This window comes from Tachypleus tridentatus, chromosome 6 (genome assembly GCF_004210375.1).
Source record: "Tachypleus tridentatus isolate NWPU-2018 chromosome 6, ASM421037v1, whole genome shotgun sequence".
In the NCBI taxonomy this organism is placed as follows: Eukaryota; Metazoa; Arthropoda; class Merostomata; order Xiphosura; family Limulidae; genus Tachypleus; species Tachypleus tridentatus.
This window is the reverse complement of record NC_134830.1, coordinates 61,132,390-61,159,995: the sequence shown is the minus strand read 5'-3', so window position 1 is coordinate 61,159,995 and position 27,606 is coordinate 61,132,390. Positions and strand designations below refer to the sequence as shown.

General features: G+C 34.8%; 1 protein-coding gene across 1 annotated transcript; it reads left to right on the top strand.

Moving 5' to 3' along the window:
• Window positions 1–15,078: 15,078 nt before the first annotated feature.
• Window positions 15,079–26,070, top strand: LOC143252654 (plasma membrane ascorbate-dependent reductase CYBRD1-like). Its single transcript, XM_076505131.1, has 5 exons — window positions 15,079–15,312; window positions 20,569–20,847; window positions 23,481–23,689; window positions 25,125–25,279; window positions 25,451–26,070. Exons 1-5 carry the CDS (start codon window positions 15,249–15,251, stop codon window positions 25,593–25,595), a joined length of 852 nt encoding a protein of 283 aa, XP_076361246.1. The 5' UTR covers window positions 15,079–15,248; the 3' UTR covers window positions 25,596–26,070.
• The last annotated feature ends 1,536 nt before the right edge of the window (window positions 26,071–27,606 follow it).

Below are 27,606 nucleotides of genomic sequence, written 5' to 3'. Positions count from 1 at the left end.
CAGTCAAGCACTGTTTTAAAATTAGTTACAGTTTCCTCAACCTGCAGACCAAAGACTCGTAAAGTAGTAACAATATTAACTGTTAGTATTATCTTTTTCCCATTCATTGTTGCACATTGTATGCCACGAATAATTTTTTTTTCTGAGTACAGAACTGTGTACTGATCAGATAGAAACATCAAATACTGCTGACACTTTCCTTACTGAATGCTATAGCCGAAGCAATGTCCACACTGCGCATTTCGTACTATTGTTTGTTTGTTTTTTGAAGTTCGCACAAAGCTACTCGAGGGCTGTCTGCGCTAGCCGTCCCTAATTTAGTAGTGTAAGACTAGAAGGAAGGAGCTAGTCATCACCACCCACCGTCAACTCTTGGGCTACTCTTTTACCAACGAATAATGGGATTGACCGTCACATTATAACGTCCCCACGACTGAAAGGGCGAGCATGTTCGGCGCGACGGGGATGCGAACCCGCGACCCTCAGATTACGAGTCGCACGCCTTAACACGCTTGGCCATGCCGGGCCTTTCGTACTTTAGTCAAGTGGTTAAGGCGCTCGACTCGTAATCCGAGTATCCGAGCCATAAGGGCGTTGTAATGTGACGCTCAATCCCACTATTCGTTGACAAAAAGAGTAGACCACGAGTTGGCGGTGGGTGATGACTAGTTGCCTTCTCTCTGGTCTTGCACTGCTAAATTAAGGACGGATAGCCCTCGTGTAGCTTTGCGCGAAACTCATAACAAACCAAACCGTACTACATGAATAATACTACACTTTGAGTATACAGAACACGTACTGTATTTTGCAGTGTTGGCGCATTTGCAGTTTTTTTCCCACGACAAGGCGTAAGAACTGTGTGTTATGTAACAACGTTTGTGTTGTTATGACCGACCAACTTCATTTTCAGTCCATGTGTGAATGCCACGTTATACTGAGGTGCTTTGTTATTATACCATGATGCGACAAAAATGTAGGTTCGGATATTATACTACACCACGTTGCTTTTAAATACTGGTCTGTCTCGTTGTTTTGAGTTCATCATTGTAAAAGTGGCATTTTGCGTGTACGTAACGGAATTTTTCTATCGAAAAATGTTACCAAAAGTTATTCCAACCAACGAACTACTGTCTAATAAATATTCAATCGGCAATGTTTAACTTATTTTCTGTGTGTGTGTTTTCTTATAGCAAAGCCACATCGGACTATCTGTTGAGTTCGCAGAGGGGAATCAAACACCTGATTTTAGCGTTGTAAATCCTATTTTCTGTTTATTTATATTCAGTTTCCACAACGACATTGAAAAAAAAATAACAAAAATATTTGTGTTTAGTTATATTTATATTTTACTTTGTAACATAAACTGTAGAGAAGTTACCCCCAAAAATAAATAAATAAATCGCGCTTTGCATTTTGGGAATGACTTACATTATAAGTATGATGATAAAATCCCACTATTTAACGATAATAGCTGAAGAATTGGTGGTAAGTGGTGTTGCTAGTCGACTAGCTGCTTTCCCTCTAGTCTATAACTTTAGAATTAGGGACGACTTGAGCAGAGAGCCATCGTTTACTTAAAACGTAACAAACAACTTAATATAGAAAATGACACCAAGATCTTTGTAAGCCCAAGAAAGAATTAATATGTGTTATCAATATATATATATATATTAACCTTTTCCAAAACACCCATTCGTGGTTGGAAGGCCCGAAGAATTTTTATCGACTTCTCAGTAACCCTGGAAACGCTCTGGCGAGTGTTATTAATATTGCCTTTCTACTTTATCTTATATTCTTGTTTCTCATACTTATTGCAGTATTCTGTATTGTTTGTTTTAATTCGAGTAAAGCTACACGACGGCTATTGTACAAGCCGATTCTAATTTAGCAGTGAAAGACTACAAGTAAGGTACCATAGTCTTCACCATACACCGCCAAATGTTGAGTTACTCTTTTACCAACGAATAGTGGAATTGATCGAACGTTACAGTGCCCTCACGGCTGACACGGCGAACATGTTTGGTGGGACAGAGAGTCGAACCAGCAACCCTCAAATTGCAAATCAAGCGCTCTAACCATCTGGCCATGCCAGGCCAGTATTTTGTATTATCTCAAAGATGGTTCGAGAACGGTTTAGTTACATAGTAGTTGGCGTATCGGGCTGCGGATCTGAGAGTCTCGAGTTCGAAATGTAGTGTTAGTAAACACGCTTTGCAACTGTCTATCGAATTCTCCCTTCTGATGTCTCCTCTCTGGTCTGCTCTTCAAAATTAGTAACAGCTATAACTGAACCACATAGATTTCTGTTTATTCCACTATGAGTATATAGTGTCATTCAGACATCAGGCATTTTAATTTTCTTTTGATCATGGACGTTGATGAAGAGACTTCTCTGACAGATGAGCATTTGGTCTTATCTTAACATTGCCGGCTACTGATGGTTATACTAGTTTCATACTAAAAAAAATCATATTGTTGCACCCTGCTGATGTGGCTCTTTGCGTAAAGTAAAATCTTGTGGAAACTAATAATATTAAGGCACTAGTTATTATAGCTGAAAAAATATAAAAGCAGAATTAAGTATGCTTTTTCCACAAGTGTGGTGAAACAGCAATACGACACGAGTATTGTATTGTGAAGCCGTGATACAATTGTACCGATACGTTGTCCGAAACGGTTTATATATCTTAACGATATTTGGCAAGCTTTCAATAAATAGCCCGGCATGGCCAGATGGTTAAGGCACTCGACTCGTTATCTTAGGATCTCAGGTTCGAAACCCTGTCACAACAGACATGATCGCCCTTTCAGCTGTGGGTACGTTATAATGCAATGGTCAGTCCCACTATTCGTTGGTAAAAGAGTAGCCCAAGAGTTGGCGGAGGGTGATGATGACTAGCTGCCTTCCCTCTAGTCTTACACTGCTAAATTACGGACGGCTAGTGCATATAGCCCTCGTGTAGCTTTGCACGAAATTCAAAACAAACCAAAGAAAGCCATTCAAGGTGGGAAAGAAAAAAAAATTATAATAATGTAATGAGAGAGCGAGCAAGAAGGTAAAAAACGACAGAATGAAGAATCTTTCAAGTAAAAATAACACAGGCTAAAAAAAAGTGTTGCAATATATAAAGATGACAAAATGAATGATACGATCAGTAATTACTAGTAGAGCAGCAGCCCGAAAGGCGGCGTCACAGTTTGTAAATACAATCCTTCATCAGTTTTTCGTGATGACGGAGGAAAACCCACTTGAAGTGAAAATGTATCTCAATGCGACTGGTGTGGGTATTAAAACTTTTACTTTATTTTAATAAAAGTTTTTTAATGCTCATATCAGCCATTTTGAGATATCAGTTACTTTTTATTTACTGCATAAAATAATAAACTGTTAGCTTGTAACCTGCACTCCGGCTACTGAAAGGTAGTTAATATCTAATAAAAGAAAATCAATAAGTAACTAGTACTTAGGCTTAGATAATTATTTAGGCTATATATTCGAACCACAACAGCTTTGAAATATAATTACCTCAACATTACTTAAGTACTCTCCTGCTACTTGGTTTGTTTGTTTTTTCAATCAATCATTTTTTAAAATCTGTAGTGACTTCGTGCAAATGTTGGAGCTGTCACTCAAATGATGTATGACTTGCACTTAGTTGACTTAAAAATAACCACAAGTCATAGTAACAGAACGTAATATCAAGAGATTGTACAACTTAAGACTGGCGCTGAAATTCATTGATAAATGGGAAGAGCTTCAAAATACGTAAAAGTCTTGTGATAGTTTGCCGAAAGACTAAAATCTAGATCTCTCAGTATAATACAGGTAGGATTAGTGTAAAATGTTAATTTTATGTAGGTGTATTTCAAAAATAAATTATTGCATTGTATAACTGGATATCGGATGAATGACTGATTGATTGATAATGATGTTCAGCTGAAAGTACCTTGGTTCTGGGTGAAGAATATTTCACGTTAGCAACGTACTGATCATCCGTAAGGTCTAAAAAAGTCTGAAATGAACCATTGTCAATATATCCTCGTGTAGTTTGTGTACGTTGAATTTCTCTGTACCTCTGTAAAGGGCCCGGCATGGCCAAGCGTGTTTAGACATTCGACTCGTAATCCGAGGGTCGCTGGTTTGAATCCCTGTCACACCAAACATGCTTGCCCTTTCAGCCGTGGGGGCGTTATAATGTGACGGTCAATCCCACTTTTCGTTGGTAAAAGAGTAGCCCAAGAGGTGGCGGTGGGTGGTGATGACTAGCTGTCTTCTCTCTAGTCTTACACTGCTAAATTAGGGACGACTAGCGCAGATAGCCCTCGAGTAGCTTTGCGCAAAATTAAAAAACAAACAAAACCTCTGCAAAGGCTTAACAGCACCTGTAACATGTACGGGAGGAACAGATAATTTTGATGCACAACACAGCTGGCATGTTTAGTGTTATTTACATACATATTGCACTTATGTGTTTTAACAAGTACTGTCACAGTTCTGAAGCGTATTTTTGTGAATGTGGGTAAAAGTGTACAGTTAGTTTTGATATGAACACTTAAATTGTACGAGACTATATGGTTTTATATTAAACAGCGACAAGGCTAACCATAGTTAGTGTTTAAAATCACAGTACAAAACTATCACTAACCCACTATGGAAAAAGGTGCTTCCAATAAACTGATGACGTTGATGAGTTACGCAAAACTTGCTGGTAAAGGTGAGGAACTTACAAAAACAGACTTGACTGGCGAAAAGTTGGCGGTGGGTGGTGATGACTAGCTGTATCACCTCTAATTTTACACTGCTAAATTATGGACGGCTAGCGCAGATAGCCCACGTGTAGCTTTACCCGAAATTCACAACAAACCAATCCTCAAAAATAGATTTTAATTTTTGGGTCAAATCAGCTTCATTGAATGTAGTAAACTGCTGCAACATGGGGAGACAGTCTTTACCACCATCTTCATTCATTTTTCTTTTCCACAGTAGAAACATTTTTCTAAAGGCTGAAACCTTCTCTGTAAGTTTCAGAATGTGCGTGTTGCTTCCCTGCAGAGTGAGATTTAACGCATTCAGTTTTTTAAAGAGATCGCATACGTATGCTAATTTTTACAAAAATTAGTCTTTAGCACATTCGTGTTCTTCTGCTTCGAAATAAGAGTAGAGTTCCTGTCGTAATTCGAACACACGGGACAGTACATTTCCACAGGAGAGCCATCTCGAGCTAGAGTAATACAACAAAGATGTGTGCTGAGATCCCATATCTTCACGCAGTTTTTAAAAAACTTCATCTTCTGTGGCCGAGTTTTTATCAAGTTCACTGCATTCAACACGTTTTCCAGGACTAGGTTCAGTGGAGGACTCAGGTGTTTTGATGCAAAAGCTTCCCTATGGATTGTGCAATGGGTCCATAGTGCATCAAGAGCATTGCTTCGTTTGAGTGTCTGAAATCCTCCATAACAGTCGAACATATAGCGATCACCATCGGTACAGACGCCAACACACTTAGGCCAGTTTAAGTTGTTTTCACACATAAAGTATCAAGGATCTCAAACAAGTCTTGAGCCTTTGTAGCTGTGATACTTTTACAATTTTGTCACCATCCACAAACCGTGTGTAGCAAAGCAAATGAGCATTCTTGTTACTATCCATCGCCTCATCTAGCTGTAACATCATTTCCTTCCCTTACGTTTTTTCAACTGGCTGATCGTTGAGGTCTTCGACCATGTGTTGGATTCTACGACTGATAGTTTTGTTGGATAAAGGCACCTTTGAAAGCAGTCTTCCCGTAGATCCATCAGCCATAATGTTCACCATATCCATTGCAGCCAGTAAGATCAGTTCTTTCGTGATGGTGTGAGGCTTTTTACATTTTGCGACTCTATATGTTACTTTGTAAGATGCTAGCAAAGCATTGTTTGGTATAAAATGTTTGTTGGTATTGTACCTTTTTGTTCTTTCACTTCTTTTAACTTTCTGGAAAAATAATCACCGGATTTACTAGCCATGTTAGGATGATTGGTCTGTAAATGGCGTTTTAGTTTACTTGGAAGCATGCACTCTGGAGCCAAAACTTTAGACATAATACACACTGCAGACATTCTTCATGATCGGCATCTACTGAAGTAAAACCAAAATCTAGATAACTATCGTCATATTTCCAATATTTCCGTTTTTTCACAACTTTGCCACTGGTCTGTGGTTCGCCATCCATTCTTTACTCCCACACTTCTCACTAATGTTCAAAAATCTTTCCATTTTCATGCACCAAAACTAAAAATCAACAAAATAATTCACTGAACTTTGATATACCTCGCAGATACTTGATCACAACACCCTTTCGTTATTTCAATGACTGACGGACCCAAAGAGTCGACAGGTATTTATATACAAAATGTAAAAAAAAAAGGATAAAGTTTGAGAGGTTGCTGGCATATTCGAAAGCACAAGTAAACAAAAACACGTCTTAAACATTCGAGAACGTAACCGAAAGGAATGTTGAAACTGTGAATTACCTCGAGCTAGTAGTTCGCATGGTGTTTCGACAGATGTCGATATCGCTGTGTTTCCCTCAAAAATTTAAAATATTCCGCTGCGCCCCTTGGGAACCACTGAAATTTTTATTAGTAGACGACATGAAAGCTAGGGATGGAGGAAGAGGTGTTGTGCATCTGACCCTCCTGGGTATTTAAGAAATAAACATACCCAAATACCCACAAACAAACGAGCGAGATAACAACTGAGTCACTGACAAAACACTAGAACTCGTTGATTTTTTGCCAGCTAGTCACCCTTATTACAAAAACCCTGAAAGGAAAACGTCAATATTAATTAGTGTAATCAACTGTAATATTCATAATGATTTTCTTAACATTTTCTTTGTCTAACTCATACTATGACGGTGCCGTGTAAGTGGCAATGTTATGGACACACAGCATTTTTAAATAACTCTGAAAAATGTAATTACTTTGAAATTATATAACTCGTTTTCAATGAGATACGATATTCATTTTAACATACTGATCAAACTAAACTGCCTTGTTCCTTGCATGAAATGATAAAACGTTTATCAATATCAGTGGTTTTTGTGGCCTACCGTACATGGAAAATGTCATCCTGAGTCGTGTGTTATTTAAAAGAGTGGCCACTTCGTGCGAGAAAAAGATTTTATAAGGTGTCAGAGCCGAGAGTAGCTATCTTATATTATTCACTTATAACTTTGCAACAAGTCTGAAATCACCATGAAATTGGTGTTATTTTATTCTGTTAGCTTTACTGTTTTGGGAAATGTATCAATCTACCACTAAGTGCTGAAATTGTATGAACACATTTTTGTTTTGTTTTTTAATTTCGCGCAAGCCTACACGAGGGCTAACCGTCCCTAATTTACCAGTGTAAGATTAGAGGGAAGGCAGCTAGTCAATACCACCCACCGCCAACTCTTGGGCTGCTCTTTTACCAACGAATAGTGGGATTGATCGTCACATTATAACGTCCCCACGACTGAAAGGGAGAGCATATTTGGTGCGGCACCCAGTTGCTCAGCGGTATGTCTGCGGACGTATAACCTTAAAATCCGGGTTTCGATACCCGTGGTGGGCAAAGCACAGATAACCCATTGTGTAGTTTTGTGCTTAATTCAAAACAACAACAACATGTTTGGTACGACGGGGATTCGAACCCGCCACCCTCAGATTACGAGTCGAACGCCATTAATACATTTAAAATCACATTATGTTGTCCTTAAACCTGGTTCCATGCAGACAAAAACTGTTCTCATAGAAACATTTCACCCACTTAGTTGTAAACGGGAAGAGAAGAAAAACCCCTTTGGAATTATTAATAACTATTGCAAGAAAGACTGTGTAGTCTACAGAGGCTATACGTTATATCTGAAGTTTAGGATAATGCTGTCAACAGATTTGCGGGTTATTGAGTACGGGATATACCAACCAAAAAGAAACTTCATTGATACTAACAAGCTCAGATTTAAGAATTACAAAAATAAACTGACAATACATCCTTGCAAGGACTTACTCATCCACCATACCAGATGAGCAATTTTTCCGTGATGAATAACCAAATATTCTTTCATTCAAAAAACACCATAAAAAAATTGGAGCCAGTTTGGATGCTGCAATGTGCAGCAGTGTCAGACCACATGGATTTAGCCACATGTTAGTTCTGAAATATCTAAATTTTGAAATGTGTAGTACAATTGCAAAAACCTGGGAATAAGGTGTATGGATTCTTGTTCCTTTAAACAGTTCCTTATCATTTTAAAGAAAAGGTCGTGGAAGTACTTTTCTTTAAGCTCACTTTATAGAAGCTAAATAAACTTTATAAATTTTATAATAATATAAACTAATTGAGGACTTTTGTTCAGGTTAAATAATTTACTTCAGGGAAGCTAGGTTGTTGTTTCTCTCTTCAAGTACATCATCTGAATTTCCAAGGCATTTTAATATTTTAAAAGGAAGTGTAATGGACTAAAAGAATCAGAAGGATAAAAAGAAAATTTTTCGTAGTGGTGTCTAACACTCAGTTTGCAAATCTTGAAAATATGTTTGGTAAGTTGGTTTTGAGAAAAAGCTTTACGGTACTTCATTTTAAAATTTTGAATAGATATTTGAATTTCTTGTTATATTTGAAATCTGAATTGATCACCAGTATAGTTGAATTCACACTAGTTTTCAGGCTTTGAGGGAATAAATTATATAAACCCATCAACATTGCCACATAAAATGCATCGGGACTCCACATGCTGCACAGTACCAGATTTGGTTTCTCAGCCGTGTAAAGTTGATTTTTGTTAGTGGTTTTCTAGTGATCTTTCGCTATAGATGGCCGAGAAATACTCACCACTTTAAAAGTAAAATATGTTAAGTGCAGTACCTTAATGAACACGATCACTTATATTATTCTGTGCAAAAGGATCATAGTCCAACCAGCCTTCTAAATTTCGCATAGTTATTTCTAAAAACTTAGTAATACATGGTGTCTTACAAGCCCCAAGAGCAGCGCAAAAGTGGAATTCAATGGAAGTAGTGGAAATACGAAGGAGCGCTGAAAAATAAAATATACTGTTGGGAAAAAACAGACGTACTGATCCAGACTCAATATGAAACCAACAAAACAATTTGGAAGTGTATCTGATGCTCAGAAGAGAAATATGATTGATGACAAGATACGCTGATACAAAGAGGAAGGATGAATGGTTAGAGCAGCTGGTACATTCCAACAATGACAGTGGATAGTGTGGGAAGATGCAAAACCTAAATGATTACTTTGGTTTGAGGTGTGGCCAATGGAGTTGACAATGTTTTGGTTTACTGTTGGTGCTATGTACGATGATGTACCAGCAACACTTAACTTACGTAAATAGAAAAGGAAAACAGATTAGAAGAGGCAAACAAGTGTGGGGAAAAAGATCTCGCTAAGACACGACCTAGTCTGTTGTGCAGTCTCACAGTCTGGCAACACAATTTGGCTCTGAAGAGTTTCAAGGAAGTATTAGAAGAAATTGAAGCCCGAAAGTAACCAAATGTTTCAATGAACAACTGAATTTGTGAGAGAAGTCGAGTGACCTAACCATCTGACAATGCCAATCCAATTTAACCTGATTCTTTCTATGAAAGGCATTAGATTTTTCAAACATATTGACTTCATAACAGATTTAACAAAATAACTGGCGATAAACATTTTGTAATTTAATAACTCCCCTTAAACTTGTTTGTATTTTGTGTACACGTGACAAGTTCTCCACGACAATGTGAAACAAAAGAAAAGGACACATTTTATCTTATGCTTTTTATTTTATTGTTTCTCACAACAGCTGTCCTTATATTGTTTCTCTAGTTAACAGTGTTACTTTTTAATGATTTTCTAAAGACAATGAATATTTGTTTGTATCCTTAACTCTGAACTAATGCACTAGAAGAAACACAGTTAATCAACAGTACCCATTACCAGTTTTTGGGGTTATTCTTGTCTGGTCCAGTAGTGAGTTTTGATCGTTATTCCATGGCGTTCCCATGGTCGTAAAGTGTATTAAGTGTTTTTAGGGCATCGGACTACGCACCGTGAACATTTGAGGGAGATTCACAGTCGGAGCACGCTAATCACTAGACAACGCTCGACCCGCACAGTCCGTTAGTTTCAAATTTTCGGTTATCGTTTGTAACTTATACCAAATTGATCGGAATCAAATAATTCACGAAGTTCCTTCAGAATATCTATCAGTATGAATAAGTATAAATGTCGAGCCATCCTCTCGATGACTCAACGGGAAGTTTTGCTAAGTTATAACTCTATATTCCAGTATTTGATCACGTTTTTATTTATTTATTAACGTCGATATGCAACGTGTGTCATGTTGCGTTAAAACAAAATTTTCTTGCGTATAAACCATGCGTGTAGTAAAATAGTGTTGTTGAATAAAACTTAATAATTGGATATTGCTTTGTAATTGTTAAATGCTTTTCAAGTTTTAGAGCATTTTCGTTTTATGAAATTTTTGTGTGGAACTCGTTCAAGTAAAAAGTTGAAACACCTTCAGTCAAGCACTGTTTTAAAATTAGTTACAGTTTTCTCAACCTGCAGACCAAAGACTCGTAAAGTAGTAACGATATTAACTGTTAGTATTATCTTTTTCCCATTCATTGTTGCACATTGTATGCCACGAATAATTTTTTTTTCTGAGTACAGAACTGTGTACTGATCAGATAGAAACATCAAATACTGCTGACACTTTCCTTACTGAATGCTATAGCCGAAGCAATGTCCACACTGCGCATTTCGTACTATTGTTTGTTTGTTTTTTGAATTTCGCACAAAGCTACTCGAGGGCTGTCTGCGCTAGCCGTCCCTAATTTAGTAGTGTAAGACTAGAAGGAAGGAGCTAGTCATCACCACCCACCGCCAACTCTTGGGCTACTCTTTTACCAACGAATAGGGTGATTGACAGTCAGTATATAACGCCCCCACGGCTGGGAGGGCAAGCATGTTTGGCGCGACGGGGATGCGAACCCGCGACCCTCAGATTACGAGTCGCACGCCTTAACACGCTTGGCCATGCCGGGCCTTTCGTACTATTAGTCAAGTGGTTAAGGCGCTCGACTCGTAATCCGAGTATCGCGGGTTCGAATCCCCGTCACACCAAACATGCTCGCCCTTTCGGCCATAAGGGCGTTGTAATGTGACGGTCAATCCCACTATTCGTTGACAAAAGAGTAGCCCACGAGTTGGCGGTGGGTGATGACTAGTTGCCTTCTCTCTGGTCTTGCACTGCTAAATTAAGGACGGATAGCCCTCGTGTAGCTTTGCGCGAAACTCCTAACAAACCAAACCGTACTACATGAATAATACTACACTTTGAGTATACAGAACACGTACTGTATTTTGCAGTGTTGGCGCATTTGCAGTTTTTATCCCACGACAAGGCGTATGAACTGTGTGTTATGTAACAACGTTTGTGTTGTTATGACCGACCAACTTCATTTTCAGTCCATGTGTGAATGCCACGTTATACTGAGGTGCTTTGTTATTATACCATGATGCGACAAAAATGTAGGTTCGGATATTATACTACACCACGTTGCTTTTAAATACTGGTCTATCTTGTTGTTTTAAGTTCATCATTGTAAAAGTGGCATTTTGCGTGTACGTAACGAAATTTTTCTATCGAAAAATGTGACCAAAAGTTATTCCAACCAACGAACTACTGTCTAATAAATATTCAATCGGCAAAGTTTAACTTATTTTCTGTGTGTGTGTTTTCTTATAGCAAAGCCACATCGGACTATCTGTTGAGTCCGCAGAAGGGAATCAAACACCTGATTTTAGCGTTGTAAATCCTATTTTCTGTTTATTTATATTCAGTTTCCACAACGACATTGAAAAAAAATAACAAAAATATTTGTGTTTAGTTATATTTATATTTTACTTTGTAACATAAACTGTAGAGAAGTTACCGCCAAAAATAAATAAATAAATCGCGCTTTGCATTTTGGGAATGACTTACATTATAAGTATGATGATAAAATCCCACTATTTAACGATAATAGCTGAAGAATTGGTGGTAAGTGGTGTTGCTAGTCGACTAGCTGCTTTCCCTCTAGTCTATAACTTTAGAATTAGGGACGACTTGAGCAAAGAGCCATCGTTTACTTAAAACATAACAAACAACTTAATATAGAAAATGACACCAAGAACTTTGTAAGCCCAAGAAAGAATTAATATGTGTTATCAATATATATATATATATATTAAGCTTTTCCAAAACACCCATTCGTGGTTGGAAGGCCCGAAGAATTTTTATCGACTTCTCAGTAACCCTGGAAACGCTCTGGCGAGTGTTATTAATCTTGCCTTTCTACTTTATCTTATATTCTTGTTTCTCATATTTATTGCAGTATTCCGTATTGTTTGTTTTAATTTCGCGTAAAGCTACACGACGGCTATTGTGCAAGCCGATCCTAATTTAGCAGTGAAAGACTACAAGTAAGGTACCATAGTCTTCACCATACACCGCCAAATGTTGAGTTACTCTTTTACCAACGAATAGTGGAATTGATCGAACGTTACAGTGCCCTCACGGCTGACACGGCGAACATGTTTGGTGGGACAGAGAGTCGAACCAGCAACCCTCAAATTGCAAATCAAGCGCTCTAACCATCTGGCCATGCCAGGCCAGTATTTTGTATTATCTCAAAGATGGTTCGAGAACGGTTTAGTTACATAGTAGTTGGCGTATCGGGCTGCGGATCTGAGAGTCTCGAGTTCGAAATGTAGGGTTAGTAAACACGCTTTGCAACTGTCTATCGAATTCTCCCTTCTGATGTCTCCTCTCTGGTCTGCTCTTCAAAATTAGTAACAGCTATAACTGAGCCACATAGATTTCTGTTTATTCCACTATGAGTATATAGTGTCATTCAGACATCAGGCATTTTAATTTTCTTTTGATCATGGACGTTGATAAAGAGACTTCTCTGACAGATGAGCATTTGGTCTTATCTTAACATTGCCGGCTACTGATGGTTATACTAGTTTCATACTAAAAAAAATCATATTGTTGCACCCTGCTGATGTGGCTCTTTGCGTAAAGTAAAATCTTGTGGAAACTAATAATATTAAGGCACTAGTTATTATAGCTGAAAAAATATAAAAGCAGAATTAAGTATGCTTTTTCCACAAGTGTGGTGAAACAGCAATACGACACGAGTATTGTATTGTGAAGCCGTGATACAATTGTACCGATACGTTGTCCGAAACGGTTTATATATCTTAACGATATTTGGCAAGCTTTCAATAAATAGCCCGGCATGGCCAGATGCTTAAGGCACTCGACTCGTTATCTTAGGATCTCAGGTTCGAAACCCTGTCACACCAGACATGATCGCCCTTTCAGCCGTGGGTACGTTATAATGCAATGGTCAGTCCCACTATTCGTTGGTAAAATAGTAGCCCAAGAGTTGGCGGAGGGTGATGATGACTAGCTGCCTTCCCTCTAGTCTTACACTGCTAAATTATGGACGGCTAGTGCATATAGCCCTCGTGTAGCTTTGCACGAAATTCAAAACAAACCAAAGAAAGCCATTCAAGATGGGAAAGAAAAAAAAATCTATAATAATGGAATGAGAGAGCGAGCAAGAAGGTAAAAAACGACAGAGTAAAGAATCTTTCAAGTAAAAATAACACAGGCTAAAAAAAAGTGTTGCAATATATGAAGATGACAAAATGAATGATACGATCAGTAATTACTAGTAGAACAGCAGCCCAAAAGGCGGCGTCACAGTTTGTAAATACAATCCTTCATCAGTTGTTCGTGATGACGGAGGAAAATCCACTTGAAATGAAAATGTATCTCAATGCGACTGGTGTGGGTATTAAAACTTTTACTTTATTTTAATAAAAGTTTTTTAATGCTCATATCAGCCATTTTGAGATATCAGTTACTTTTTATTTACTGCATATAATAGTAAACTGTTAGCTTGTAACCTGCGCTCCGGCTACTGAAAGGTAGTTAATATCTAATAAAAGAAAATCAATAAGTAACTAGTACTTGGCTTAGATAATTATTTAGGCTATATATTCGAACCACAACAGCTTTGAAATATAATTACCTCAACATTACTTAAGTACACTCCTGCTACTTGGTTTGTTTGTTTTTTCAATCAATCATTTTTTAAAATCTGTAGTGACTTCGTGCAAATGTTGGAGCTGTCACACAAATGATGTATGACTTGCACTGAGTTGACTTAAAAAAGAACCACAAGTCATAGTAACAGAACGTAATATCAAGAAATTGTAAAACTTAAGACTGGCGCTGAAATTCATTGATAAATGGGAAGAGCTTCAAAATACGTAAAAGTCTTGTGATAGTTTGCCGAAAGACTAAAAACTAGATCTCTCAGTATAATACAGGTAGGATTAGTGTAAAATGTTAATTTTATGTAGGTGTATTTCAAGAATAAAGTATTGCATTGTATAACTGGATATCGGAAGAATGACTGATTGATTGATAATGATGTTCAGCTGAAAGTACCTTGGTTCTGGGTGAAGAATATTTCACGTTAGCAACGTACTGATCATCCGTAAGGTCTAAAAAAGTCTGAAATGAACCATTGTCAATATATCCTCGTGTAGTTTGTGTACGTTGAATTTCTCTGTACCTCTGTAAAGGGCCCGGCATGGCCAAGCGTGTTTAGGCGTTCGACTCGTAATCCGAGGGTCGCTGGTTTGAATCCCTGTCACACCAAACATGCTTGCCCTTTCAGCCGTGGGGGCGTTATAATGTGACGGTCAATCCCACGTTTCGTTGGTAAAAGAGTAGCCCAAGAGGTGGCGGTGGGTGATGATGACTAGCTGCCTTCTCTCTAGTCTTACACTGCTAAATTAGGGACGGCTAGCGCAGATAGCCCTCGAGTAGCTTTGCGCAAAATTAAAAAACAAACAAAACCTCTGTAAAGGCTTAACAGCACCTGTAACATGTACGGGAGGAACAGATAATGTTGATGCACAACACAGCTGGCATTTTTTAGTGTTATTAACATACATATTGCACTTATGTGTTTTAACAAGTACTGTCTCAGTTCTGAAGCGTATTTTTGTGAATGTGGGTAAAAGTGTACAGTTAGTTTTGATATGAACGCTTAAATTGTACGAGACTATATGGTTTTATATTAAACAGCGACAAGGCTAACCATAGTTAGTGTTTAAAATCACAGTACAAAACTATCACTAACCCACTATGGAAAAAGGTGCTTCCAATAAACTGATGACGTTGATGAGTTACGCAAAACTTGCTGGTAAAGGTGAGGAACCTACGAAAACAGACTTGACTGGCGATAATGTTTAAGCTTAAATCTAATGGTTATTCGCGAGTAATATTTATTTGAAGTAAGAAATTGTAAAACAGTGTGATATATAATGTGTGTGTACTTTCATACAAAATCTTATTGAGCTATTTGCTGTGTTGACCAAAAGGAATCGAAACCCTTTTTAATTTAGCGTTGTAAATCCGTAAACTTACTGTTGTCTTACTGCAGGACGTTGCGTGTAAGAAAGTAAAACACTAAGTAAAAGTTTCACTGCATCACAAAGTTCAGTATAATGGTAAATGTTCATATTATTTTTATTTCCGTAGCTGGAAAAATAAATGGGTTTGCCATTTTTGTATCAATACAATCAGGACTACAAAATCGATTAGTAAGGGTAAAACCTTTAATAAAATTCGCTGATATTATATTGAATACTAGCTGTAGTACCCAACCCCCGGACGGAAGTTGTGTAAGTTCACGACTAATGAAACGTCATCTTATGACAAGAAACGTGCTTAACTATAGTTAATTGTAAATGTCCCAAAAATGAAAACTTATATTTCCCCATGGATGCATTGAACCTCAACACCAATTTGGTAAAGATCCATTTATAGGAGATGAGGTAGTTGTAATAAACGTAAACATGTTCAGAAAAATTACAAACCGCAAATCTAAAAATGTGTATGTACCCCTTCCTGCACAGAAGTACTGAAACTTTATACTAAATTTTGTAAAGATTTATCTAATGGGTGCGAAGTAGTGATGAAAAACCGTCATAAAAACTGTAAAACAGAAACTTTGTGTGTACCCTCGCATGAACCTAATGAGCCTTCCTAGTAATTTTGGTGAAAATTTATTCGCACCCTAAAAAGTAGTTACATGGACATATAACGGACAGTACTATTATATTTATATATATATTAGTGTAATCACAAATAATGTTGTGATTAGGAAAGAAATTTTTTTGGCCTGGGCTACGCTACCTATATGTGGTATTGCTAAAATAAACGCGTATTTATACTACCGTGTTTCTCCGATAATAAGACCTACCCATAAAATAAGACCTAGTGTGATTTTTGGGGATAGTTTTAATATAAGCCCTAGTTAAGAGTGGCAGGAAGAGGAAAGAAATAAAAAAAAATTAATTTATTAATTAGTTTAATAGTTAGTTAATTAGTTTGTTTAAGTATTAATCAGTTAGTTTAATAGTTTAATAATAGTTTATTTTAAATGGTTAGTTTAATAGTTTTACTTTGTAACTTCATTTTTTTAATATATCAAAATAAGACATCCCCCGAAAATAAGCCCTAGTGTCATATTTTGGAGTGAAAATTAATATAAGCCCTGACTTATTTTCGGAGAAACACGGAATTGAGTTTTGATGAGTATATATTAAGAACTATGCTGTATTTCTCTATTTTAAAAAACGATAAAATTGAATAACAACCAATATAATAATAAATTTAATACTAATAGGACGCACCACGAAACTAATTACTCTTGATTTTACATCTCTAAGACTACATTTTGTAAATAGTATTGCTTCACTGAGGCAAGCGTTTAATTGGAAGTTTCTAAAGTAATTCATGCTACAGTTAGCGAACCGCCCTTCCTATGTTTAATATTTTAATGTTAGGCTTAAGTTAGTGTTATATTCAGGCTTCAAGTATTACGATCCTTTCTTCCTTTCGAAAGTATCATCATCCTGCTTTACCAAATTTTATTATTAAATTGTGCAGAAAAAAATAAAAAATAACCTATAGAAAATTATTTGAGGATTTAAAAAAATCTTGAAGTATAAGTGCATCCGTTACATGATTGAAATGTGACCACATTAACTTATATACAATTATTTACACCCCTCTTTAAAAGAAACCGTTACAGAGAATGTGCGTGATAAAAACCATTATACATCAGTGATCAGATGATACATTTACAGAGCTTTTCAAATATATGTATATATATTTTTTACAAAATTACAGTATCATAAAACCCGTTAATTACCTAATTAATGTTTTTTTTTTATATCTTAACAACTTCATCCATTTTAACATAAAATTTTTGCTTGTTTATTTTTCTCTAAATATTCTCCAACTTTTACAGTTAGGCTTGCATTACTCTGGACTCTAGAAAGAAAAACGTGGCATTTGAATTATTAAAACAGCGTTGAAGATAAAACAATACAAAATTATCAAAACAGCATTAGTTGTATATGGCACTACAGTATATTTTTAAAATTGTAACTAGAATCAATTACAATAATAAAGATGTTATGAAACAGCATCATAACATTTACTGAAATCCAAAGTGAAAAGAAGTCTACCTTTAAATATTTATATTCCATAAATAATATTTTGTATGTTTGTTTGGATTTAAGTATAAGAACTACAACCGTGATGACGAGAAAACCCACTTGTAGAGAAAAATATATGTGTATAAATGGCTTGTATGGGTAGAGAAAACTCTGTCTTTTTACAAACATAAGAACTACAGAATGGGGCGATCTGCGCTCAACCCACCATAGGTATCAGAATTCAGTTTCTTGCGATAGATGCCCGCGGAGATGTCGGTGTACCACTGGGGGATCATAAATAGAAATGTAACAGTACCATAAATTATTTCTTATCCGATTTTACCTTTCAGTCATTGACTAGAAAATAAAAACCCTTCAACTGACGAGCAGATAAATTATTTTGAAAACAAACTCCAGTGATTTTATTCATTAGAAATACTGCAACCTGTACTTCATGTTTTCCTAATGTTACATGAAACATCTTTTTAAATTCCCAATATTTTGTCAAGCCTTAGAAATGTTCTTTCCAAAACAACATATTGGTAAAGGTACATTATTCTGTAGAGTGTGTTGTGCAGAAAAGTTTGTATGCTTCTTACATGTACACGTAGCACAGCACGATAAAATACAGGTGCTTAATCTTTCTGTTAGACCAGGGAAACAAATGATGCAGCTGTGAGTGTTCCAGCAAAAAAATTCTGTGTGAATGAATGACCTGCTGAAATAGAGGGTACTTCAGCTATATACATATATATATATATATATAATCATTGACTTATCTATGTTGAAGTATTTCATTGGTGAAAACGTTTTTGTTTTTTTCCAAGAGAAAAGATTATTTACTTCTCAGTCATAAAATTTATGTCCGTACCAAAATGGAAACCTCCAGGATAAGAACTCATGGAAATTTTCATTTTCATTCTGACATAATTCCAATGAAAAGTGGGCCCGGCATGGCCAAGCGTGTTAAGGCGTGCGACTCGTAATCTGAGGGTCGCGGGTTCGCATCCCCGTCGCGCCGAACATGCTCGCCCTTTCAGCCGTGGGGACGTTATAATGTGACGGTCAATCCCACTATTCGTTGGTAAAAGAGTAGCCTTCCCTCTAGTCTTACACTGCTAAATTAGGGACGGCTAGCACAGATAGCCCTCAAGTAACTTTGGGCAAAATTCAAAACAAACAAACAAACAATCTAAAAATTTATAAAACATACATTAGACCAGTAATTGACTGCAGCTCCAGCTTGGATAACTGTAAGTGACAAAACAATGAAAACCAAACTACAAACAATAGAAAACACACTCCTCACAACAGCATAAAGAGTTCACAGAACAACATCATCAAAATTCATACACAAATATTCAAACACACCAACTATAGTAGATAAACTCCTACATAGTACAATAACGTATTTTGATAAAAGTTGGATGAAAATGAATTGTTATGCAAACTAGACAGGTACCGTATACATGATGAAGATAGTCCTAAACATCTTTTCCCGATCAATATATACTTTAAACACACAAAAAATATAAAATATAATAATAATAAATTAAACTATATATATATAAGGAAATAAAAAAAAGGCCACCATTAAACTATACTTCCTGCTGATACGGCAAATAATACTTATAAATGTACGAAACTACAACATGGGCATTGCTCAGAAAAGAGTCAGAGTAAATTCAGACCCTAAAGCAGTACCCTCACCAACGTACACTGTATGATCATGCAAGTAAAGGAGGGAAGAAGAGGTCAACATGCACCTGACCCTCCAGGGTACATATGATTACCCAAATCCCGAGAGAGAGAGAAGCTTTATGATGCATGTCAAGCATGATATATGTGGAAGTTTTATAATATGTAAATAAATTGGTTGTTCAATTCGCTGTAAGATTCCCACATAATTTTAAAGTTGCTAATTGGCTATACTACTCTGGAAAACTGATCAGATGGACAGATAAAATGAAAAGAAATATCAAAATAAGATTTTGTTCTACACACGTGAAAGGTTGTGTGAAGTCTCCAAAAGCATTAATATTTACGATGAACTCTAGTAGTCAAGAGAAATTTCCTGATACATATATATGTTTTAGTAATTATCTTCATTGAATGTAGCAAAGTTTTTAATGTATTGATAGTGAATTGTGGGAATGAAGAGAAGTTTCCTGATATATCAATGAATTTCTGTAAAAGTTGTTTGTTGAAATTAACCTTGAGAAAATATCTAAACCAGAGGAAAAACCACTGAAATTTTGAAAGAGATAGAAATCTCTGACCTTGATGGTGTAATGAAAAGAAATAAACAATAATACATAGACGATACACCTTTAAAATAAGCAAATAAATTTTTTAAATTACTTTTCTTTCATCAAGGTATCCAATAGTCCTTCACATTAATTAATTAAATCATTTTTGGCCTTTTTACCAATTCATTTATAGTTTTAGCCATTGGCTTGGTTGGCATGTTTATTTAGCTGTAGAATATCATATTTGCTCTTCATGGCCTGGCATGGCCAAGCGCGTAAGGCGTGCGACTCGTAATCCGAGGGTCGCGGGTTCGCGCCCGCGTCGCGCTAAACATACTCGCCCTCCCAGCCGTGGGGGCGTTATAATGTAACGATCAATCTCACTATTCGTTGGTAAAAGAGTAGCCCAAGAGTTGGCGGTGGGTGGTGATGACTAGCTGCCTTCCCTCTAGTCTTACACTGCTAAATTAGGGACGGCTAGCACAGATAGCCCTCGAGTAGCTTTGTGCGAAATTCCAAAACAAAACAAACTGCTCTTTATGTTTATAGTAGATTATGTAATGAGCACCAGAAATGTTTGTAATTTATTTAACAAACTATGTTTTGTTTTTTCAAGTGTTATTGAACATTGTGAAATATCTATTTATCTATCTGACCACTTCTAAGCTATTTTAATTATCATATTAACATCATAGTTTGTTTTTACAGTGGAATCATCTAAAGAGGAAACAGAACCCACTGAGCCCAGTACTGCTAGTGGTCCCAAGCCACCTAGAGTGGAGTCTCCTGCAGATCAGTCTCACCACTTGAAGATATTTACTGTAGGATTTATTCTGGCTGAAGTAGTGGGAGTTTTGTGTGTGGCACTGGTTGGGGCTTGGACTGGTCATTATCTTGGTGGGTTTGCTTGGCAAAGTAACCCACATTTGCAGTTTAACTACCATCCACTATTCATTGTCATAGGACTCGTCTTCCTATATGGAAATAGTAAGTGTTGAACTTACAAATAGTTTCATTCAGGTTTACTGAACCTGATAAAACTGTGAAGAATACTGGAATAGCTGGTAAAATTTTTCTAGCATTCTTACAAAAAGAAATTAATATGTAAGAAGGTTTATTTCTGTTTCAGTGTGTTCTAAATAGAACTGATATCATATAGTATGAAGGAAAAATGTTTTTGAAATAAGTATGAAAGTTAAGGTTACAAATTAAGTATAACATAATGTTTTGGGATAAGAAAGGGCCTATCGTTCCATCTTCATTGTCCAATCTTCTGAATTAAAGTAAAACTATTAAATCAGTAAATTAAAAAAAAAAATAAAGAATCTTAAAGCCACTCCCTATCATTCATATAGTTATCAAGCTTCCTCTTAAACCCACCTAAACATACAGCCTGCACAACCTCTAAAAGTAACCCATTCAAAAGGCCAACCACCCTGTTATAAAAATAAAACTGTCTTATCTGAAGAACACTCCTGCTCTACAAAATTTATATTTGTGTCCCCTAGCACTAATGTTCTCATACTTAAGTGTGAAAGAATAAGTTACATCAACAGAATCAATTCTCTCAACAATCTTAAACACTTCAATCAGATCCCTTCTATCTTTTTTATTGAGTGAAAATAATTTGAGAATTTGCCTCGTATGACAACCCCTCCATCCCAGGCACTATTCTAGCAACCCTTCTCTGAATCCTTTCCAAAAATTCAATGTCTTTACTGAGGTAAGGAGTCCAAGACTGAACACAATACTTCAAATGTGGTCTAACCAGTGATGTATACAATGAAATTATAACCTCTTTAGACTAGTATTCAATATTTTTGCAGATATAACCTAAGATTCTATTTGCTCTACCACTAGCAACTGTACAGTTTGGATGGCTTTAGGGATCTACCAACCACTACATCAAGATACCTTTCTTTCTTGACACTGTTAAAGTCATTCCCATTGAAATTATACTCATAAATCAAATTATTATAACTCACATATATTATCTTGCATTTGTTATAATTAAAACCCATTTGCTATTTATTTGATCAACTCACTAAATGAGCTAAATCCACTTGTAAATCAGAAGCAGCCTCTTCACAGCTAGCAACACCTAAGCCCTTGATATTATCTGCAAATTGAACTGTGTTTTGTTTAAGTTTTGGTCTTTTTTGAAGTTTAATTTTAAACGGTCTAAGTGGGTACATTTTTTAACACTGCACTTGTTTGCATCCATTCTTTTTATAAGCTTCCAAAGAAATGTAAAGTTTAAACTGATATTTATAATGGCTATAAAAAATTGTGGTTGCAAGTAAAAGAAATCAATTTTGTTCAAGGGTATAAGAGATAAAGTCAAAGAACAGCATTATAAACTTAAGTAGTTTAAATTTCAATCTTAGTCAAAACCATATAAACCCATTTTTTCAAGATCTGTGTTTTAAAATGTTCCCATGTTTGTTTTTGTGATAACATGATTTTTATTTTCAACAGTTCTTAAACACTTGCATTGGAAAAAAATCTTTAAATCTGAGGTGTGCATATTTTAGTGTTTGTTATATCTTTAACTGAATTTCTACTTAAAATATTTGGATGTAACAGCTTACAGTTTGAGACGATACACAGAAATATCATCCAACAAAACTCCAAAATATTTCTTCACCTATCTCATATTTCACCTAAGCTAAAAAGTTAGAATAATTAACCACTAGTTGGGCATCCATGCTTATTTCAAGTCTGAAATTCAAGATCAAGTTAACCAAAGTGAAATGGCCAATCAGCAAATTAAAGCTGAAACAATTTATCTACAATGTTTATTGCTCTTGCAATGTGACCTTTACATGGGGTAGCAAGCAAAATAATAGGATAAATAGTAAAAGAACACAAACATCCCATGAAATTACTTACTCTAAAAAAAATCTGCATGTCTTAACCAAACATGACTACCAGACCAACCACATCATAAACTGATTCCAACATCAAATCATAAATAAAAGCAAACCTTGGAAATTGGAAAAATAAAAAAATTCTTCCTCATCAAAATACTCCAAATATTTCTCACCAAGGCATCTACTTTTCCTAATAAGTGCAATCACACAATAAATGACCAACCACTCTAATTAGATACTTTTCAAATGACAACATTCACAATAACTCGTATAAGAATGTTGTGCCTCATGCTTCTGTGATAAATTATTGTGGCAAAGACCTAATTACAATAGGCTGAAAATCTAAATAATCGAGACTGAAGAAGTTCAACTAAAAATGGTCTTTTAGTTCTGCATAGTTCTGAAACGTTTAATATTTCTGTGTCAAGGGTTTTCAGGTCCTGAGTTTTATCATTTCAAAAGGTAAAGTAACTTTGCAACTCAAAGCAACTGTATGAAAAAACTGCAAAGAATACCAGCATACAAAGTTCTATTTTTAAAATCATATTTAATTTCAATTATTCTGTAAATTACAGTGAAAATATTTTCACATTATGCTGATACTTTTATTGTTAAATGTTAGAAAAACTTATCTATGATTATTTTTTGAGAATTTTAACATCCTAATATCAATTAATGCAAATATTTTTTTTTATTTAATGATAATACATGTACAGTAAATAATATAAAATTTCATTTGTGTTTTAGCTATTCTTGTGTACCGAGTGATGAGAAATGAAAGAAAGGAAATACTGAAACTGGTCCATGCAGGATTACACATGGTGGTATTTATTTTTATGGTAGTGTCACTGAAAGCAGTGTTTGACTTTCACAATTTGTCAGCAAAACCTATACCCAACATGTTTTCTCTTCACAGTTGGTTAGGCTTAGCAGCTGTTGTTCTTTACGGTTTACAGGTGAGATATAATAATAAAAGCTTAAAATGATAATTAAAGTTTTAAAGAGCTGAGTGGTTTGTAATATTAAAAAAAAGTACTGAACAGGCTTTACATTAAAAGTAATAATTCCAATAAAATAATTAAAATAAGACAACAATAAAACAAACCCCGAAACAGGTATGCCAAGTAAATATTACAACAAATATAAATAAACAAAAAAAGGAATTCTTGTAAATTTATTGATTCTATATGTTCTTTGTTAGATAATTTTCCCATTTCACTGATGTAAGATTCTTCACAAATACAGGGAATACTGTACACCATTTAGAAGCTTCAAACACATGGTACTACAAAAAAAAAATCCAATAAACTCTCAACCAAGACCACGGTTTATATCACTTTATAATCCATAATGAAAAATATAACTGTCTAGAGGTGAAGAAGACAGCATGGAACCTAAAATGTTGTCATAGACAAACACGAGGCAGGAGTTATACATAAAAAAACTTTCCCAGAATTGTGGATTTTGTCATAATGTTTTGACAAGCTTTATCTGAGATATACAATTTTATCTTCATATACCATCTTTTTTATAACCATTTTTTCAGTATATAAAGTTTAAGAATAATGTTTCTCAATATCTTTTATTAATTGACATGCATTTTGAATATCATGATCAGCACTAAGATGATACTGATCACTTAAGCTTATAACAAATTCACAGTCACATCAATATATAATGGATGAATTTCTTGCCTTACAATGTGGCTTTTTATGTACTTAGTATTTCTATATTATATTAGTCATGTATTACAATGATGAGAGAACCACTCCTTAGAACTACTTGTATTTCTTAGTATGTGTGGAATATTTTCAAATGAACTACTTAAAATAACTTTGGATTTATCCATTTTGAGTCTTTTTGGTTTTTTTTAGGTGTATCATAACTCACCAAAAAACATAAGTTTGTGACTTTTAATCCATAACTCAGCTGTATTTTCATCAATTCATGTGGAATTTGGTCTGAAGGTACTTTTTCACGAGTCCCATTTTCAATTAACAATTTAACATTTTATGTGTGGTAAAAGTGTGATTAGGGATAGTGTGGAATTCATAAGGGGTATTTTTAACACAATAGCAATAATAAAAGTATATTAAATCAGCAGAAATAACAACATTCATTAAAAACTAATTATTATTTATTTAACCAGTACACTTGCCTGAATTGAGACATATAACTCAGTATTAGAACATAAGGACAAAAAATGTTGTTGTGAAACTACATGGAAATAAGTATGTTAAAAACTTGTGTTAAAAATACAAAGGGCTTAATTGTTAATTCTTTCTCTACACATACACCTTCACTGGATTTGACATGAAAATATATATCACATTACAGTGTACTGTATTGCTGTATATCTTATTTCTGAATTTTATATATTTTTGTAATTAGTTTGTGTGTGGATTTGTGTCATACCTGTTTCCTGGATTGCCTCTGTATTGGAGAGCATTGTACTTTCCAATTCATGTGTATTTTGGAGTTTTGATCTATATATTGGGATTAGCAGCTTCTGTAACAGGGATTACAAGTCATCTGACTTTTCAGAAGTAAGTCAAAATAAACATTTACTTTCTATTATTTATGAATATTTTAAACTTTCAAGATTAATAACAATAGTTGTTGTGCTTGTTTTTAAGAAGTGGTACAATTTTACATGTCTATCCCATACTGCAAATCAGCTACGATTGTGAGTTATAATCTTATTTATTTTTCACTAGCAACTACCAGGACTTGCCTAAATCAGCAGTTTTAGGAAACATATTAGGAATGGCTGTAGTTTGTCATGGAATTTTGGTTGTCTACCTTGTAACTGCTCCACAGTTCGCACGTCAACCTTTAACAGAAGAAGCAAATCTTCAGTAGCATCTCATTCTTCTGTCAATAAAATCAGCATTGTAACATTTGTAATCTGATAAAGTTGCATTATCCTGTCCTTTAAGTCAGATTCTAATTCTTTCATATTTTGACTCTGATGTCATTTTTTTTTCACCTTTGTAGTTTATGTTTGTTTGTCTTATACCTTATTTCAGCTTTCTAGTTTACACATAATTTCCATGAATAATATTTCTACTTATAAAGATGTTTTCTAATGTTTTGAATTTTAGTTATCCAATTGAAAGTTTTGTTCTGTGGTTAATATTTCAGCTTTACTTTTTGACATCACTTTCTTTAGCTAATAACCCTGTTTTTAAATCGAAAATCTTTAATTTATTTCCTGTTTTTATGTTATGGCCTCCAAAAAAATTAATCAGTATTGTGTTTGTAATGGTCAGTCAGTGTTTGTTTCATATGCATGTCAGTCTATTGTATCATAAAAATTGCATTTATGGTTGTCAAAGAGAGGGAGAGAATGTTTTATTTTATAATATGTCTACCAAAGTGTTTGAAAATTATTATATTCAATTTTTCATATGAGTTATTGAGATAAATGGAATTAATTTAGTGTATCTGTGCATGATATTGTGTTTTGATTTATGACAAGATTTTTTATCTTTCACTGATATTCAAGCTGAAAAAAATAAACAGATTATTAATAATTATATAAGCAGAATAAATAAAGTTTAAAAAGTGATAGTAATTAGTTTGGTGTTATAATAAAGAAATAAGTTACTGTCAATACAAATCATAAATTAATTCTCATGTGAAATAACTTAAATAGAACTGGAGTAAAACTAATTGCAGTTCATTTAGCTCATGTCAAAACAGGTGTTTAAATATAGTGCAATATAAATAAGGTCTTGACCACTTCAGTGCCAGTCACATCTTAATTGGTTGAGGAGCCCTGGTATTGGATAAAAGGCCTTGTCAACACTTGATATAGCAAATTTAGTGTGCTTGATGTATTATTATATTTTTCTTTACTTTTATAAGTCCAAGTTCTTATAATTTGTTTATCTTTACTTTTGTATCACTTCTTATGTTAGTTTTATCATAATATTTCCTGCACTTGCTGATACTATTCTTCCACTGAAAGCTTAGAGTTTTCTTTATAAGTGTTTTTCTTAAAATAATTTTTCTATAAAAAATACTTTATTTTTTGGTATTTTTAACATTTCATTTGAAATCTGGAAATTTTATAGATATTTCAGCTTTCCAACTGATCTTTTATCTTGCTTTCCAGTTGTCATTTATCATGCTCAATATTTCAACTTTCCAGTTGTCATTTATTCAGTTAAGTGCTTCAGCTATCAGAGTCACTTTATTTGTTTTGATAGATGTTTCAGCTGTCCAACTGATTATAAATTATTTTTCTGATGTATCAACCTTAAAAATGACACTTTATTTCAGCTTTCCAATATGTCAGTTTTCAGATGCTTTATCTTTATTTTGTTTGGTACTTTAGCTTTTAAACAGATACTTTATTTTTCTCATAATTCATGTCCTTTTTTGCTTAATATTATAGATTTCTGTTTGACACACTATCATTCATGACTTGATATTTCAGAACTTAAATGGCATATTTGTCCCATGACTCATGCTTCAAGTTCTCAATTAACACATTTTTTGCATCACGAATATTTTAAATTTTCATTGCACACGTTTCAAATGACTCATCACTTAGTTTTCTGGTAAACATACTTTCTTGTGAATAAAATTAAAGTTTTTTATTTAAAATAGTTTTTCATGATCTATATTTTAACTTTCAACATTTTTTTCTAAGTTAAATTTGACTCAATTTTCTCATGTTGAGTAATACAGATTTTCAAATAAAAACGTTTTAGACCCAGATTTATTATCTGTTGTTTCTATTACTGTGACATCCAAGAATGTTTACTTTTAAATATTGGCTAAAAGTGTCAAAGTATATTTGAATAATTCACTGATCAATCTGTTATATCATAAAATAATGCATCTGTTGCCATCAAAAAGGAAA